Genomic DNA, 18,736 nt, shown 5'->3' with positions numbered 1-18,736 from the left:
CACTTTCCTTATTGGTGCTACAATCATCTCTTCTATTGACTTGAGTTATGATATGCCAGTAATTTTATTGTGTCGTCAGATGTTATTAGAGTCTCAAGTTTAGTGGGGAACGAAGAGAGAAAAATTCCTGTGGTTTCTCAGTTTATGCATGCTTCTAATCTTTGTTATTCCAGTTTGGATCTTAAATGGTTTTAAGCCAGCTGCTTTACTTTTGTGTTTGTATTCTTAGGATGTTCCTATTACTTAAATCTCAATGCTGTTTTCTGCTGGCAGGGAAAGGAGCGTGTGGTCCAGAATGGGACCTGTGTGCAGTCAGTTTTGAAGGTTGGGTAGGGGAGTTGGTGAAGATTCCTGACCATCTGCAACTGTTTTCTAAAAATTGATATCCAAGGTGATTTTATCCTGCTCTTGGTTATGCCCCATTGGGTGACAATTTTTTTCATATTCGTTCATGGGATCTGGGCATCGCCGGCTAGGCCAGCATTTATCATCCATCCCTAATGACTGTATCTGGAAGTTGAATTTCCTCTAGAAGGGAAGACCGTGTTGATTGTTAGAAATAGAAAGGAAAAATTTGCATTTATATGGTGCCTTATGGTGTGACTTGGGGGCTCTAAAATCTTGATTTACATAGGAGACTCAGCACCATATTGCATATGGCAGGGTCCCGCAGACAACAGTTGAATGACCAGTTGATCTGTAAAAATGGCTTTTTCAGTGGTGCTGGTCAATCTACTCCAGTTGTATATTTTACTTATTTGTGCACTTCAAATGATCCTGTAATTGTTAGAAATTCTAGAGCACATTGCAACAAGTGTTATTGATTGCATTACTGATTTGTTTTTGTAACCTTGTGCGGAACTTATATGAATTCATAGAGTCATAGAGGTCTACAGCACAAAAAAAGGCTTTTCGGCCCATCAAGTCTGCACTGGTCAAACAAGTACCTAACTATTCTAATCCCATTTTCCAGCACTAGGCCCATAGACTTGTTTGCCATGGCATCACAAGTGCACATCCAAATACTTCTTACATGTTATGAAGGTTTCTGCCTCTGCCACCCTTTTAGGCAGTGAGTTCCAGATTCCCACCACCCTCTGGGTGAAAATATTCTTCCTCACATCCCCTCTAAACCTCCTACCCCTTACCTTAAATCTATGCCCCCTGGTTATTGATCCCTCCACCAAGGGGAAAAGTTCCTTCCTGTCTGCCCTATCTATGCCCCTCATAATTTTATACACCTCTATCATGTCCCCCCTCAATCTCCTCTGCTGCAAGTAAAATAACCCCAGTCTATCCAATCTCTCCTCATAAGTAAAACTCTCCAGCCCAGGCAACATACTGGTAAATCTCCTCTGCACTCTCTCTAGTGCAATCACATCCTTCCTATAATGCGGATTGTAGAACTGCACATAATACTCTAGCTGTGGCCTAACCAGCATTTTATACAGTTCCAGCATAAATCCCTGCTCTTATACTCTTTGTCTCGGCTAATAAAGGCAAGTATCCCATATACCACCTTATCTACCTGTCCAGCTACCTTAAGGGACCGGTGGACATGCAAACCGAGGTCCCTCTGATCCTCGGTACTTCCCGGGGTCCTACCATTCATCATGTATTCCCGTGTCTTGTCTGTTCTGCCCAAGTGCATCATCTCGCAATTATCTGGATTAAATTCCATTTGCCACTGATCAGCCTATCTGACCAGCCTGTCTATATCCTCCTGTAATCTAAGGCTATCCTCCTCGCTATTTACCACCCCACCAATTTTCGTGTCATCCGCAAACTTACTGACTAACCCTCCTACATTCAAGTCTAAATCGTGTTTATATATACCACAAAAGGCAAGGGACCCAACACCAATCCCTGTGGAACCCCACTGGAGACAGGCACCCAGTCACAAAAACACCCCTCGACCATCATCCTCTGCTTCCTGCCACTCAGCCAATTCTGAATCCAATTTGCCAAATTGCCTTAGATCCCATGGACTCTTAGCTTCATTATCAGTATCCCATGAGGGACCTTATCAAAAGCCTTGCTAAAGCCCAAGTAGGCGATGTCAAATGCATCTACACACCTGGTCACCTCTTCAAAAAATTCAATCAAATTGGTCAGACATGACCTCCCCTTAACAAAACCATGCTGACTGTTCTTGATTAACCCCTGCCTCTCCAAGTGTAGATTAATTCTGTCCCTCGGAATTGCTTCCAATAGTTTCCCCACCACTGAGGGTAGGCTGACTGGCCTGTAGTTCCCTGGTTTATCCTTCCTCCCTTCATGAATAACGGTACCACATTGGCTGTCCTCCAGTCCTCTGGCATCCCTCCTGTGACCAGAGGGGTATTGAAAATTATTGCCAGCGCCAGCTATCTCCACCCTTGCCTCACTCAACAGCCCGGGATACAATTAATCCGGGCTGGGAGGTTTATCTACTTTTAACCCTGCCAGACCACTTAGAACCTCCTCTCTTTCTACGCTAATTTCTTTAATTATATCACGTGCTTAAGCTTGATTTCCATATTTACGTTGTCCCTTTCACTTGTGAACACCGACACAAAGTATTCATTTAGAATCCTACCTACGTCTTCCGGCTCCACACACAAATTACCACTGTGGTCCTTAATGGACCCTACTCTTTCCCTAGTTATCCTTTTATTCTTAATGTACTTGTAAAATAACTTTGGATTTTCCTATATTTCACCTGCCAATGTTTTGTCATGCCCCCATTTTGCTCTCCTAATTTCCTTTTTAAGCCCCCCCCACCCCGCCCCGCAACACACACACAAACACACACACACACATTCTGTACTCCTCTAGGCTTCCACTGTTTTGAGCCCTCGGTATGTGCCATAAGCCTCCCTTTTTCTCTTTATCCAACCCTGTATATGCCGCGACATCCAGGATTCCCTGGATTTGTTGGTCCCATTGTTTATCTTTACTGAAATATGTTGGAAATATGTACACTCCCTATTTCCTTCTTGAATGAGTCCCACTGCTCTGATGCAAATTTACCTAAAATTAGCTGCTCCCAGTCCACTCTGGCCAAATTATATCTGACCTTATCAAAATCGGCCTTTCCCCAACTTAGAACTCTGATTAAAAGCAAAATACTGCAGATGCTGGAAATCTGAAACAAAAACAAAAATTGCTGGAAAAAGTCAGCAGGTCCAACAGCATCTGTGGAGAGAAAGAGTTAACGTTTCGAGTCCGTATGACTCTTCTTCGGAACTCTGATTTTTGGCCCGTCCTTGTCCTTTTCCATAACAACCTTGAATCTAATGGAGCTGTGATCACTATCTGCAAAATGCTCCCCCACTGATACCTCTACCGCTTGCCTGGCTTCATTGCCTAAAATTAAGTCCAGGACTGCCCCCTCTCTTGTAGGACCTTCTCCGTACTGGCTTAAAAAGCTCTCCTGGATGCATTTTAATAATTCAGCTCCATCTAAACCTATCACACTAAGACTAACCCAGTTAATGTTGGGGAAGTTAAAATCTCCCACTTTACTACCCTATTATTTATACACTTCTCTGAAATTTGCCTACATATCTGCTCTTCTATTTCTCACTGACTGTTTGGGGGCCTATAGTACACTCCCAGCAATGTGATTGCTCCCTTTTTGTTTTTCAGCTCTACCCATATGGCTTAATTTGAGGAGCCATCTAAGATGTCATCCCTCCTTACTGCTGTAATTCATTTCTTGATCAATATTGCAATACCCCCTCCTGTTTTACCTCCTTCCCTGTCTTGCCTGAAGACCCTATAATCTGGAATATTGAGCTGCCAATCCTGCTCCTCTGTCAACCATGTCTCTGTGACAGCAATGACATCAAAGTTCCATGTGTTATTTTGTGCCCTCAACTCATCTGCCTTATTCGTCAGACTTCTTGCATTAAAATAAATACCATCCAACTTTGGCAAACTCCCTTGTGCCTTAACTGGTCCATAATTTCTATGCCTTCCAGACTCACTTGCTTTCTCGTCTAATTTTGGCTGTGCATCTCCCCCTGCTGAACCTCCTCTCAGGATCCCAACCCCCTATCAAGCTAGTTTAAACCCTGCCCAACAGCACCAGCAAACCTCCCCGCAAGGATGTTGGTCCCATTCCGGTTCAGGTGCAACCCGTCCGCCTTGTACAGGTCCCACTGCCTGCAGAAATGGCCCCAATGTCCCAGAAATCTAAAGCCCTCCCTCCTGCACCACCTCTCCAGCCATGCTGGACTAACCTCCTATTTCTATACTCACTAGTGCCTGGCACCGGATGTAATCCAGAGATTATTATCTTTGAGGTACTGTTTTTGAATCTGCTTCCTCGCTCCCTAAATCCTGCTTGCAGGACCTCACCCCTCTTTCTACCTATGTCGTTGGTACCAATATGTATCACAATCTCTGTCTGTCTGTCTGTCCTCCCCCTTTAGAATGTCCTGCAGCCATTCATTGACATCCTTGACCCTGGCACCATGGAGGCAACATACCATCCTGGAGTCACGTTCTACGGCCGCAGAAACACTTGTCTGTTCCCCTTACTATTGAGTCTCCTACCACTATTGCTGCTCCTCTCTTTTTCCACCCCCCTCTGCGGCTGAGCCACTTTCAGTGCCATGAGTGTAGCTGCACTCCCCAGAGGAACCGTCACACTCAGTTTTCCAACACAGAAAAACAGTTCTCCAGCAAGATGCACCCTGGGGATTTCCTGACACCTTTCTTCTGACTGATGGTCACCCAGTCCCTCTCTGTCTGCACTTCTGTAAGCTGTGGGGTGACCATGTCTAAAAATGTGCTATCCACGAAACACTCAGCCTCGAGGATGCACCTCAGTGCCTCCAGCTGCCGCTCAAGCTCCGAAACTCAGAGCTCAAGTAGCTGCGGCTGATGGCACTCCCTGCATTGGTGGTTGGTCAGAGCACAAGGAGTGTCTAAGACTTCCCACATGTTGCAGGTGGTACATAACACAGGACTGAGCTGTCCTGCCATGCCTCTAGTTGAAAAAAAAACCTTTAAGTACAGTAAAAAAAAAGTTAAATTATTTATGTATTTTAAATAAAAACTAGAACTCTTACCTTTCCTTGGCTTAATCTATTTTAAACTGGAGAAAAAACACTTACCCGCTACTCACCAATCAGCTCTCACCTTTGTGCTGATGTCACTTTTTGAAGCTTCCCTGCACTCGCGCTGATTCTGATCTCCCTGCCATTCTCTCGTGCTGTCTTGTGATGTCACTCTTATTTTCAACAAGAACTGAATGCAGGTCACTCATCCCAGACTGCTTCACTGTGATGCTGACTGCAGGACACTCTTCCCAGTCCAATTGTGAGCATATTAAGGAAGAAAACTGCTGTTGCCTATAGTTTTCATTTTAAGAGATGCGATTGATAAAGTTGCTGTTAAAATGGCCCCCGCTGTGGAAAACTTATCGGTATTTCAGCTATAGAGTTAGATCGCATCTACAGGCCATTTGGCCCAGCTCATCTGTACCAGCGTTTATTCTCTGCACTGACACTGCTGAAGACATAACTTCACCCAAGAAACTTCCAGTTATGACAGTACATTTAGATTAAATTACATGCTTAATTTCTTAATACTTAATTATTTTGTGTTTATTAACCATTAGATCGAAACTGAAGCAGGCAACTCAGTTTATTTATTTTTTAAATTACACTTCTATGAATACTTTTGAAGCATTGTGTGAGAAGCTTTTAGATACTCCCTTGGAGCAGAGGGAGGTATTTCACATTCTGCTCACTACTCGTTACTATCTTGGAGATGATCCTGGAAAGACATTCTTAACACTGAAATACGTAGGGACTTTTCCTTAGAAACCTGGCTTTCTTGCAACAATAATTCATGACAATAAATGAGAACACTTTTTTGTATAGATTTTTGGTGTAGGGGTTAATTTGATGCTGCCTTTTGATTCTGTGCATCCGCTAAATTGCTGCTTAGAAAACAGTGCATAATTTCCTCTTTATTTACCTCTTTTCCTGAAGGTACTGAGTTTTGCTAGATTAGTGTTGTTGAATAGAAATTGATGACTAGCCACAGACATATGACATTGTATTGTCTTAGGCACACACATTAATTTTGTTCAAACTCCGTACACACAGTACAAGTAAATATGCTTCAGGTGTATATCTGCTAAACAAACATTAACACGATTCAATACAAAATTGTTTTTTTCTTACACCAAAGTTTAGAATTCTGGCATGAATTTATCAAACACAATACATCTTAAAGTAGATTCTCAGGTTTTGTCCATCAGTTGATCGGATTAATTGTTTTCTGGGAATGTTGACACATAGACATTCATCCCATTCCTGCTTGCCATCCTGAATGTAGTTGGATGCTTCTTGGTGTTTGCCAAGACATGTCCTTCTGATGATACTGCTTATTGGTTGGGAGTTGCTTTCTTCTGGCCTGGAGTGGTTGTACTGTTGTTTGAACTGGCTAGGATGACAACTCCGCTCTCCATACAATGTTGCTGGATGTTCAGCATGGTGCTGAAGTTCAGCATTTTCATCCGTGTTTACACACCATTTGAGCAAAACATACTATACTTTGCAGCTTACGATTTTACCAGTAAATGCACAGAAGGTTAAAGTACACAAAGTCAATGGATAATGAGATCACCTGACTAAAATGGTGACTTATTCAAATTTTATTTACCAATCAAAAATGCGATCAACCACGTGTCAAATTGCTAATATATATTGGACAACACTGCCTGAGTACAGTTCCACGGATACCAGAAGCCCCCGGTAACTGTTCTACACCCACCTCCCATACATAGCCATCCTTCATTTCTACATAGCGAGAGCTACAGACTGTGGACAGTTATTTCCTCCCTAACCCTAGGCTGAAGGACCAATTCCAATGTCCTAAATGCCATCCGGACTGATGGAATAGTAATTGGCTGCATTGGAAGTGCCCTGCTTTTTGTGCACAGGACATATCTGGACAGTTTTCCACATTGCCTGGTAGATGCCAGTGTTGCACCTGTACTGAATTAGTTTTGCTAAGGGTTTGACTAGTTCTGGAGCACCTGTCTTCAATACTCCAGTCAGGGCCCATAGCCTTGGCTGTATCCAGTGTCTTTGACTGTTTCTTGGTACCAAATGGAGTGAATCAGGTTATCTGAAGAATAGTGTCTGTGATGGTGAGGACCTCAGGAGGAGGCCGAGGTGGATCCACTTGGCACTTCTGGCTGAAGATGTTTGCAAATGCTTCATTCTTGTCTCTTGCACTGGCATGGTTGCTTCCGCCATCATTGAGGTTGGGGATATTTGTGAAGCCGCCTCTTCCAGTTAATTCAATTGCCCCACCAACGTTCACAACTGAATGTGGCAGGACTGCAGTACTTTGATCTATTAGTTGTGGAATCAGTTAGCTCTGTAGTAGCATGCTGTTTCCAGTGTCTGGCATGCATGTGCTGTAGCTTCACCAGGTAGGCAATTCATTTTTAGTTATGCCGGGAGCTGTTCCTGGCGCGCACTCCTACACTAATTAAACCAGGGTTGGTCCTTGGCTTGATTATAGTTGAGTGAAGGATATACTGGTCCATGATCTTGCAGTTTGTGATTAAATACAGTTCTGCTGCTGATGAAGGCACACACCACTTCATGGATGCCTAGTTTTGAGCTGCTAGATCTGTTCTGAACCTGTCCCAGTTCACATGTGATTGTGTCACATAACATGTGTGAATATGGGACTTAGTCTCACAAGGAGTGTGTGGCAGCCATGATTTTCATTTGTCCATGATTCTCTTGGTATTTGCAATGGGTAGATTGGTGAAGACAAGTCAAGTAGAATTCTCTTCTTACGTTGGTTAACTTACCACCTGCCGCAGATCCAAATATGTCCTTCAGGATTCAGCCAGTAATGGTGCTGCTGCAACATGGAGGAGTGCTGATTCATCAGCTGAGGGAGGGAATTAGATGATAATCAACAAGTGATTTCCTTGCCTGCCTTTGACCTGATGTCATGAGACTGCATGGGGCCTAGAGTCAGTGTGAAGGGCTCCCAGTGCCACTGTGCCACCTGACTGTATACTTTTGTGCTGCCACCTCAGTGTGGGTTTGTCCTGCTGGTGCGGCAGGAAACCCCCACGGAATGGTGATGGGGGAATCTGGAACATTGTCTGTAAGATATCATTCAGTGAGTATGACATAGCCTGTGAGACAGCTCTACCAATTTTCCCCCCCGGATGTTAAGGAGGAGGACTTTTCAGAGTCAGCAGGGCGGGTTGTGTCTTTCTTATTTCAGCACCTAGGTCAATGTTGGGTGGTCCAGTTTTATTGTTCAACTTTTCTGCAGTGGTTTGATACAATTGAGTGGCTTGCTAGGCTGCTTTAGAGAGCATTTAAGAACTAGCCACATTCCTGTGGGTCTGGTATCACATGTAGGCCAGACAGGGTAAGGACAGCAGATTTCTTCACCTGAAGGACTATTGTGAGCCAGATGTTTTTTATGACAATCCAATAGGCTTCATGATCATCATTGATGAGACTAGCATTTTATTCCAGATTTATTAATTAAAAACTTAATCAATATTTTTAATTTAAGATTTTAATCTTAAATATTTTAAAGTTCTGAATGTACAAGTACATGAATCAGGCATGTTTTTAAAAATCATGTTTTGGAAAGCTAACACTATTTGTTGAGCCACATGGATCACTGTCAGTAGGACTGTATAGATCAATAAGGACTTGGTTCAATCCCAGGTCCAACTGAGTTAGCTAATATAAGCCAAATTCTCCTCACCTAGAGCCCTCCTTAACTCATGCCTCCAAGGTATTAGTCCAGTAACGTTACTGTGCTGCTGTCCCCAGCCTGCCCATATTCATCTTATCAACTGCTCACTTCAGATTCAACATGGAGGAGCACTGATTCATCAGCTGAGGGAGGGCTGTAGGTGGTCAACAGCAGGAACTGTACTGCTCATCCATTACTCCAACCCCTGCCTATTAATCCTGGTTGCATTGGGACACCAGGAACAAATTTAAAATTTTCATTCAATAGCAAAATACTGCGGATGATGTAAATTTGAAATAAAAACAATGCTGGAAACTCTCAGTAGGTCTGACAGCATCTATGGAGAGAAATGGTTAACATTTCAGATTGATGGGTCATAACCTAGTAAATTCAGAACTTTATTTTCTGAGTTTGTTTCATACCCTTGATTCAACTCCTGTTTTTATCTTGTATCTTCCCCAAAACCAAGAGTTTTGCATATTTGGTTGCAAAACTGCTTTCTACTCTAGGTATCCCCACAACAAGCTGATCCTGTAGCACTTCATGACTGAGTTAATCCTTTACTTTCCCTCTTTTTCTCTGTTTAAACCCAGTTTCTTGTTGTCCTTCATTAACCACCAATCCAGGTTCCAAATTTACCTGAATTCATCTGCTCTCAGGGAAGAACTTACACTTCTCAACCTCAGCATGTCCAAAAACAGCCATTGACATCCTTTTGAAATTAAGACAGGAAATTCAGCCTCAATAGAAGAATCTGGGAACTATCATAAAGTAATTACATTAATTGGATAACACTTGTACTTTGATTTTGTGTGTTAGCCGCAAGATACTCCAGATGGTCATCGCGCTCCTTTTCCTGTACAACAGCGGAGCAGCAGTACCCGCAGTATTGACACTCAGACCCCATCAGCAATGGATCGGAGCAGTACCAGCAGCAGCCGGTCCCAGTCCGTTTCACCAACATTCCTCACCATACCCAGCGAGGGTAGTGGAGAGAGCCCATGTTATACCGAAGACCTGCTTACAGATGGCAGAGAGAAAGGTATTGGGAGCCACTTGGGGGAGTATTGTTATGATGTTAATTCTGCTAACCTGTATTTGTTTATGTTTAAAGCAGTTGGATTATATTACATTTGAATCAACAACTCATCAAAAAAGTTACAATTCTAAAAAATTCCATCCGTTACGCAGTGTTGTGAGCAGTTTGCTATTGTGGGAAGGAAGTTCTGTTTGTGTAGTTTTTTTATTAGGATTTATTGTGGCAGATTTCCTGGAAATGACATTTGTGGGTAGGGGTATGTTAACCAAAGCAGTTTTTATGGCAAATTAATCACATTTTCATTTCGAAACTCCTTTTTTTGTTGGTATATTTGTCTGGTTTCTGTTTGCCACAACATATGCAAGTTTCTCTGTGGTTTGGAAACTGGATGCTAAATGGTTCCAAAATCAGGAGCCAGAGTTAAGAGCAAGAGGAAAGTAGATGCCATCAATACAAACCCCCTGCCCTTTCAGTATAGTTTCCTGCAAATCAAAGGATTTTTTTTCTTTTGCAGTATTCCTCCTTTACACTTCATATCTTGATGGTGGTAAGCTTAAGGGGGGAATGCTCCAAAATGAGAAGAGAAAGTTTCACCATTTCCTGTCTCTAAGCATTCCTCCTGTTTGGTTGAACATTGAATAGAATCAACAGGACTTTTGGACAGTAACATGTCAAGCTTTAGTTGCGGTTAGGCTCTGCTTTTGTAATGTAGATGCTTCCTCATTTATTTAACATCCCTAAAGAAATGAATAGGGTGGGTGGCATGTGGTGAGAAGAAAACATTGGGCCACTCTCCTTTGAGAGCTTGATTTGTGGAGTGCTATAATGCAGTGTTTCAAACTGAAGCAAAGGGTACCAATTATCTCATACCAGGTCCGTTACCCAGGATAACTGGGAGTGTTCAGAAATTTTGTTATTGCAAGACAGATGGCCAGTAAGTATACACATCTATTATGGCTACAATGATTCTAATCAGGTGACTATGGCATGAGGTACCTACAGAAAAAAGACTGCTGGCAGATGGGGTCGTTGGTTTGGTTGTTGGGCCTGCTTGTTAATTTTTAAAAATAAGATATCAGTTTCTGTCCCTCACTTTCTTTGGTCAAGATTGAGGTAGGTAGTGGAATTTGCTTTGACTCAGTACTTTCAGCTGTTCATGTATTAAAGTGATTTAACAACTTGTATCTGGCATCACTTCAGTGTTTCTGAGTCTGCTTTCAAAAAGATTGGAGAAGTGCATGTGAGGAGATGTGCAAAAATCATGATATCAAGCTCTAATCTGGAGGATCATACTGTCACACCTTAGGTTACATTATTGTACTCTTAAATATTGTACAGAATCGGCTGCCCCTAAAACTTGCAACAGTTCTGTTGAAATCGCTTGCTTTAGGCTGTGGAAGCTTTGCTTATACAAATACTGAATCTTGAATTCTGTCATGTTGCAGAAAGTGGGACTAGCTCTCCACTACCCAAGTATGCCTCCTCTCCGAAACCGAACAACAGCTACGACTTCAAACGCGAGCCACCAGAAGGTTGTGAAAGGGTGAAAGCTTTTGAGGAATCTTCGTAAGTATAATGCTACGTGTGGAGTGCACTGACCAGTCAATGCTGATTCCCTGCACACCTGAGTTTCAAAGTTGCACATGGCTTGTGTTCATGTCCACAGCTATTGCTTTATATTTCTGCTGGGCTGTAACCATCAAAATATGGATCATTTTGTGATTATTCTTTCTCGATGCTTTTTCTTTTTCTATATTTTTAAAGCCATTTTGCTTTTTTCTGTGAGGATAACGCACTTCTTTACATGTCATTCTCCAATCAAATTTCCACAACAAATAGCATACCCATTGGCCCAGATAGCAGGTGCAAAAGAAGACTAGTAATTATTCAGGCCTCTTTTATTTTTGCTGTTTTGTCTGAGACTAACATACTGGCAGTGGTATATAAATAGCCTTGTTGGTTTGGAGCTATGCACATGTCTAATTGATTCCAAACAGCTAAATGGATCAGGGTGATCATTAAGATTGAAATTAAATTTAATGATGGGCGTGACATTTTTTGGGCTGTCTGATTGAACTACAAGCTAACACAAGGCAGTATCCAGCTGATCTTTCCTGCTTGTGTTCTGGAGAGCACGTTTTGAGCTGTAATACAGGGTGAAGCACTGGTTCTTATAAGTCTCTCGCCAGTGGAAACAATAGAGTGGAGTACTCGCTTTTTTGATTTTACACTGGGAAAGCAATAGAGTGAAGCACTAATGTTTATAGGTCTGTCACTGGGGGAAACAAGTTAGTGGTCAATGAAGTGTATCACAAAACACTAATTTGCATTGGCTTATATTGTTGTTGCAAGAAAGAATGTATTCTTTATAAATTTATACTCAAGAAAGCCAGGTGATGCAGGATAGAACAAAAAAAAATTTTCTTACTTTTCTAAGAGTTGCACACTACAAACATGCACTTCCTAACCTAACAATCAGTGGTTGTAACAACCCTAGCTTTAACAACCCTAGCTTCTGAAGTGAAAGGACAACATTTCTCATTCCCACCCTTCAGAAGTATTATTAAACCAGCTGCACTAGAATGCCCATATGAAGATTAGCACGTGAAGCATCACTAAAAGTAACCAGCTTTATGTTATTTGGGTCATTAAGGATGGGAACTTAAGTATGCATTTATCCAGCTTTAAATTTCTAAATTTTTATTTGCCTTTAAAACATTCTTTACTTTAGCATGTTTCATTCTAACATTTAACTTCACATCAAAATCAGAACCTGGCCTAGTCTGAATATACAACCAGTTCAAATAACCTATATATCAAGCTTTGGAATCGCTGCGTTTCTTTAGATAAAACACCACCTTTCCATGATGACCTAGTATGATTAACCTGAATAGGAGTAATACATTTAAAGTTATTTTATACCTCCTTTGCTTAATATCTGAACCAATACATTTCAAAGCCCCACAAACACACGTGATTCCCAATTTTAAATTCTACTCTAATCCCGCAGCACCATCCCATAAATCATCAATATGCGTCTTGCAGATGCCTGAAAGTTTTCCTTTATGTTGCTTAAAAAAAAATTGCAGGATCTGCTTTTGGTTGAATACTTACAAGCAAAGCAGATCTCATCGAAAAATACCACAACCTGGAAGCATCATTCAGGCCATTGACACATTAGTCCCTATTGTTTTCTTTCTATGTCTGCTGCCTCTTTGGGAGATTCAGAAATGCTTTCTCTGAAAAGTATTTTCTTGCTGAAATGCAGCTTTTATTACGTTGACCTGCACTCCCATCAATATGTGGCTGAAAGAGTTAAGATTTGGAAGATTACTTTTGCAGCTGTGGACGAATCCACTCTAATGTCACCCATTCACTCTTCAAATCCCTTAGCAACACCCTTACTTTAGCTTTAGAAGCCCATGGACCTTTTCAGTCCAAATCCACTTGTGACAGGGCTGGTTGCCCTCTTAGCTGGTACCTCAGCATAAACTCCCAACTCTCTCCAACTATCTAACCCCATTTGTTTTGCCTCTCTTATTAGTTTGCCCTCAATTTTAATGGCAGCCATGAAAAATTCACAATTGTGAGGACCTCTACTTCTAGTTCTTGTTTGTATTTAGTATTTAACTAAAATTTACTGCGTTTCTTTCAATTTCAAGCAGGGATAAACAAGTTCTGTACTGGAGAGTGGCAGTAATTAGTTAACTAAGTAGCTAGTTTAATCTAGCTGCTTTAGCTGTAGCAGAGCTGACTCATCTGAGTTTCAGATAGTATAAGTACAAGGGCCTGGAGTGCAGCTTGTCACGGAGGTGGCTTGGACACAGTGAGTGAGTGAGGTGTTTGGTGAAATGGGAAAGGAGGAGCTCCATTCTTCCTTTTTTCAACCTCCAGTAGTTGGTGAGTTTTCCTTCCTCTCCAAGCTAGGAAAACACAACATGTAAGCCAATTGGTCAGTGAGTATCCACTGTCGGGGATTATGTGTAAATAGCTAGATAATAGAAAAATGTAAGTGTTTTCAATAACCTTTAGATACCTACTGGAGAACATGGCAAGGAGCTGATTGGTGAGTGAGGGTCTGTAATTCTACATTCTGCTAGCAACTAGTTTAAAAGTAAGGTTAAGGTATGGTAGAGCAACTCGGTCTGCTGTGGTATGTTGGAAGTTGTGGATGGTTCAAGTGGCTTTGACGAACACATCTGCAGGAAGTGTCACCAGCTACAGAAACTTGAGCTCTGGGTTTCAGAACTCGGGCAGCAGCTGGCGTTACTGTGGCACACCTGTGAGGCTGAGGACTACATGGATAGCACACTTAGGGAATTAGTCACACTGCAGGTTAGGAGCATGCAGTCCCTCTGACTGGGTGCCCACCAGAAAGCCTAGGAGGATCAGGCAGGTAATACTGGGGTCCTCGGAGTCTACCTCTTTCTCACAAACCGGTTTTCCATTTTGGACACTAGTGAGGGCAATGATTCTTCAGAGGTGTGTAGCAAGAGCCAAGTTCAGGGTACCACGAGTGCGTCAGCTGCACAGGTGAGAAGAAAGAAGAGTGGAAGAGAAATAGTGGTATGGAATTTGGTAGTTATTAGAACAGGCAGGCATTTCTACAGTAGGTGGTATGTTGCCTCCCTCAAATGTTGCCTAGGGTCAAGGATGTCACAGAGCAGCTGCAGGACATTTCTTAAGGGGGAGAGTAAACAGCCAGAGGATATGGTTCACGTTGGTACCAACTATATGGGTAGAAAGAGAGATGAGGTCCTGAAAACAGATTTTGGGGAGCTAGGTAAGACATTAAACAGCAGGACCTCAGAGGTAGTAACGTCCAGATTACTCCCAGTGCCACGCGCTAGTGAGCATAGAAATAGGAGGTTGGAGCTGATGAATGCGTAGTTAAAAAGATGGAGCAGGAGGGAGGGCTTCAGATTCCTGGGGCATTAGGACCAGTTCAGGGGGAGATGGGACTAGTACTGGCTGGATGGTTTGCACCTCCACAGAGCTGGAACCAATATCCTTGTCAGGAAGTTTGTTGGTGCTGTTTAGCAGAGGTTTGGGAACCCGAGAGTAAACTCAGATCAGGCAAAATAAGAAATGGGAATGGAAGGAAGAAAATCAATGAGAGCATGGAAGGCAGAAGATAGAATTTTTTTTTAAAGCTTGGCAGTGCTCAAGGGCATATACTTCAATGCATGGAGCTTAGCAAATAAAGCAGATGCACATGGCAGTGTGATATAACTGTTAGAGAAAAATGGCTTGAGAAGGGACAGGAATAGCAGCTCAATGCTCCTGGCAACCAGGTTTTCAGATAAGATATAGAGAGATAAAAAGGGAGGAAAGGTGTTAATTTTTGTTCGAGAAGCAATTACAGCTGTGAGGAGGGATGATACGTTTGAAAGATCATCAATTGAGGCCATATAACTGGAAATGTACTAGAGACGACCCCCCCCCCCCCCCCCCAAACAGTCAAAAGGAAATAGAAGAGGAAATTTGTAGGCAAATCTCTAAGGAGTGCAAAAACAATAGGGCAGTAATAGGGGACTTTAACTACCCCATTATTAGCTGGGGTAGTTTGTGTGAAAGGAATGGAGGGAACAGAATTCTTGAGGTACATTCAGGAGGACATTTTTGGCCAGGTTGTAGCAAGAGAGTGCAGTTCTAGACTTCGTTTTAGATAATGAAGCTGGGCAGGTGGAAGGGTGGTAGTGCTCATAATTCATTTAATTTTAATATAATTATGGAAAACGTCAAAGAGCAAGAGTTAAAAGTTTTAAATTGGGGTAAGGCCAATTTTACTTAGCTGAGAGGTGATTTAGCAAAGGTGGACTGGAAACAGCTACTTGAAAGTAAATCAGTAGCAAAGCAGTGGGAGTCATTCAAAGGGGAGATTCAAGACTCTCAGAATAAATATGTTCCCACAAAGAGAAAGGTGGGATAGCCAAATATAGTGCTCCTTGGATGTCGAGGAGCTTACAGGGTACGATGAGGCTACAAAGGAAAGGCAGACTCCATGCTACAGAAAGTCGAGGGGAGTAAAGAAAGTGGAGGGATGAAATCAAAAAGGAAATTAGGAAAGCAGAGAGTGGAAAAGAAAATATCAAGCAAAATCAAAGCAAACCCAAAGATAGTACTTGCACTGTGCTTTCTTACTGTCCATTCTTTTTATCCTTCCCCTCCCCCACCTTCTGCCAGTCTATGGACCTCACTTCTTGGTCCTCATCACGAACATCCAACCAATATTTAAACTTGCCAGTATCTTTTCTTGCACGCCCCACAATCGTTGGAATTCTCTAGAATATATGTCACCCTAGAACCAACCCTGGGTAAAGACGGAATACTGCAGATGCTGAAATCTGAAGTAAAAACAAAAATTGCTGGGAATACTTGGCAGATCAGGCAGCATCTGTGGAGAGAAAGAGTTAATGTTTCAGGTCGAGATCCCAAGGCCTTTTATACATATGTAAAAAGCAAGAGGGTAACCAGGGAAAGGGTAGGCCCACTCAGGGACAGAGGTGGGAATCTGTGTGTGGAGCCAGAAGAAATGGGAGAGATACTAAATGAGTACTTCTCATCAGTATTCACCAAAGAGAAGGACTTAGCGGTCGATTTGTCTAGGGAAGAGTGTGTAGATAGCCTGGATCATGTTGAGATCAAAAAAGAGGAGGTGTTAGGCGCCTTGAAGAATATTAAGGTGGATAAGTCCCCAGGGCCAGATGGGGTCTACCCCAGAGTACTGAGGGAGGCAAGGGAGGAGATTCCTGGGGCCTTGACAGAAATTTTTGTATCCTTACTGGCTACGGGTGAGGTCCCAGAGGACTGGAGAATGACCAGTGTTGTTCCATTGTTTAAGAAGGGTAGCAGGGATAATCCAGGAAATTACAGGCCAGTGAGCCTTATGTCAGTGGTAGGGAAATTATTGGAGAAGATTCTTCGGGACAGGATTTACTACCATTTGGAAGCAAATGGTCGTATTAGTGAGAGGCAGCATGGTTTTGTGAAGGGGAGGTCATGTCTCACTAATTTGATCGAGTTTTTCGAGTAAGTGACAAAGATGATCAATGATGGAAGGGCAGTGGATGTTATCTGCATGGATTTCAGTAAGGCCTTTGACAAGTTCCCTCATGGCAGACTGGTACATAAGGTAAAGTCGCACGGGATCAGAGGTGAGCTGGCGAGATGAATACAGAATTGGCTTGGTCATAGAAGACAGAGGGTAGCAGTGGAAGGGTGCTTTTCTGAATGGAAAGCTGTGACTAGTGTTGTTCCGCAGGGATCAGTGCTGGGACCTTTGCTGTTTGTAGTATACGTGAATGATTTGGAGGAAAATGTAACTGGGCTAATTAGTAAGTCAGGAGGAGTTGCAGATAGTGAAGAGGATTGTCAAAATTTGTCGATGACAAGTTCAGCGACATGAGTTAAAAAAATAAGCATCATGGTCATCAATACTGCAGCTGAAAGCCCTTTCAGCAATGATCTTTGTGAAAGAATCATGTGTTGATTGACAAAATTCTGCATAAAAGTTTAACTGATCAAACCAGACTGCAAGTTGACAATCAAAAGAATTTGGTTGGAGAGTATGGTCTCTGTCAATTAGTCCGAGTCCGGGATATAGATCGGTTGGAGACTTGGGCCGAGAAATGGCAGATGGAGTTTAATCCAGACAAATGCGAGGTAATGCATTTTGGAAGGTCTAATACAGGTAGGAATTATACTGTAAATGGCAGAACCCTTAAGCGCATCGATGGGCAGAGGGATCTGGGTGTACAGGTCCACAGATCACTGAAAGTGGCAATGCAGGTGGGTAAGGTCAGGAAGGCATATAGCATGCTTGCCTTCATCGGCAGGGGTATTGAGTATAAAAGCTGGGAAGTCATGCTGCAGCTGTATAGAACCTTGGTTAGGCCACACTTGGAATATTGCGTGCAATTCTGGTCGCCACATAACCAGAAGGATATGGAGGCGTTGGAGAGGGTGCAGAGCAGGTTTACCAGGATGCTGCCTGGTCTGGAGGTTATTAGCCATGAGGGGAGGTTGGAGAAACTCGGGTTGTTTTCACTAGAGCGATGGAGATTTAAGGGCAACTTGAAAGAAGTTTACAAAATTATGAGTGGCATGGACAGAGTAGATAGTCAAAAGCTTTTTCCCAAGGTGGAAGAGTCAGTTACCAAGGGACATAGATTTAAGGTGAGAGGAGAAAACTATAGAGGAGATGTGCGGGGCAAGTTTTTCAGGCAGAGGGTAGTGAGTGTCTGGAATTCGCTGCCAGAGGAGGTGATGGAAGCAGGTATGAGAGTGGTGTTTAAGAGGCAGCTTGACAAATACATGAATAGGATGGGAATAGAGGGATACCAACCCCGGAAGTGCAAAATGTTTTAGTTGGACAGGCAATATGATCGGCGCAGGCTTGGTGGGCCGGAGGGCCTGTTCCTGTGCTGCACTTTTCTTTGTTCTTTGAGATGATCTTTCTGAACTGATGAAAAAAATGTTTTGTTTTTATACTATGGGCATTAGGCCCATGGATATGATAGCTCTTGTGTGTCATGATTACTCAAATTACCACTATCCAGCTCTTAATCTATCCCATTTTGGTACTTCGGACTTTCATCACAAAACAACAAAACAGAACATTTGAAGAGCAAGGTGCCTTGTTTACTTCTATCAACTGCTCAGATTTTGTAATTAATTCAGATAAACCATAACCATTTGGTTAAAAACAAAAAACTGTGGATGCTGGAAATCCAAAACAGAAACAGAAATACCTGGAAAAACTCAGCAGGTTTGGCAGCATCGGCAGAGAAGAGTACAGTTGACATTTCGAGTCCTCGTGGCCCTTCAACAGAACTAAGTAAAAATAGGAGAGGGGTGAAATATAAGCTGGTTTGTGGGGTGGGCAGTGGTTATTGGGACAAGCAAGCAGTGATAGGAGGAGATAACCAAAAGATGTCACAGACAAAA

At 42.5% G+C, this 18,736-nt stretch overlaps 1 protein-coding gene across 3 annotated transcripts in view; it reads left to right on the top strand.

Annotated features, from left to right (window-relative positions):
• The window catches only part of fam117bb (family with sequence similarity 117 member Bb), a 384,430-nt gene that overhangs the window by 353,249 nt on the left and 12,445 nt on the right, over positions 1 to 18,736 (top strand). For all 3 annotated transcript variants that reach the window (XM_041200485.1, XM_041200484.1, XM_041200483.1), the window contains 2 exons: positions 9,568 to 9,790; positions 11,233 to 11,353. In XM_041200485.1, the coding sequence (XP_041056419.1) occupies positions 9,568 to 9,790; positions 11,233 to 11,353 (344 nt within the window). The remainder of the gene's footprint in view (positions 1 to 9,567; positions 9,791 to 11,232; positions 11,354 to 18,736) is intronic.

Source organism: Carcharodon carcharias, chromosome 12, assembly GCF_017639515.1.
Source record: "Carcharodon carcharias isolate sCarCar2 chromosome 12, sCarCar2.pri, whole genome shotgun sequence".
In the NCBI taxonomy this organism is placed as follows: domain Eukaryota; kingdom Metazoa; phylum Chordata; class Chondrichthyes; order Lamniformes; family Lamnidae; genus Carcharodon; species Carcharodon carcharias.
The sequence above is the reverse complement of the archived record's forward strand: the minus strand, read 5'-3'. Positions and strand labels throughout refer to the sequence as shown.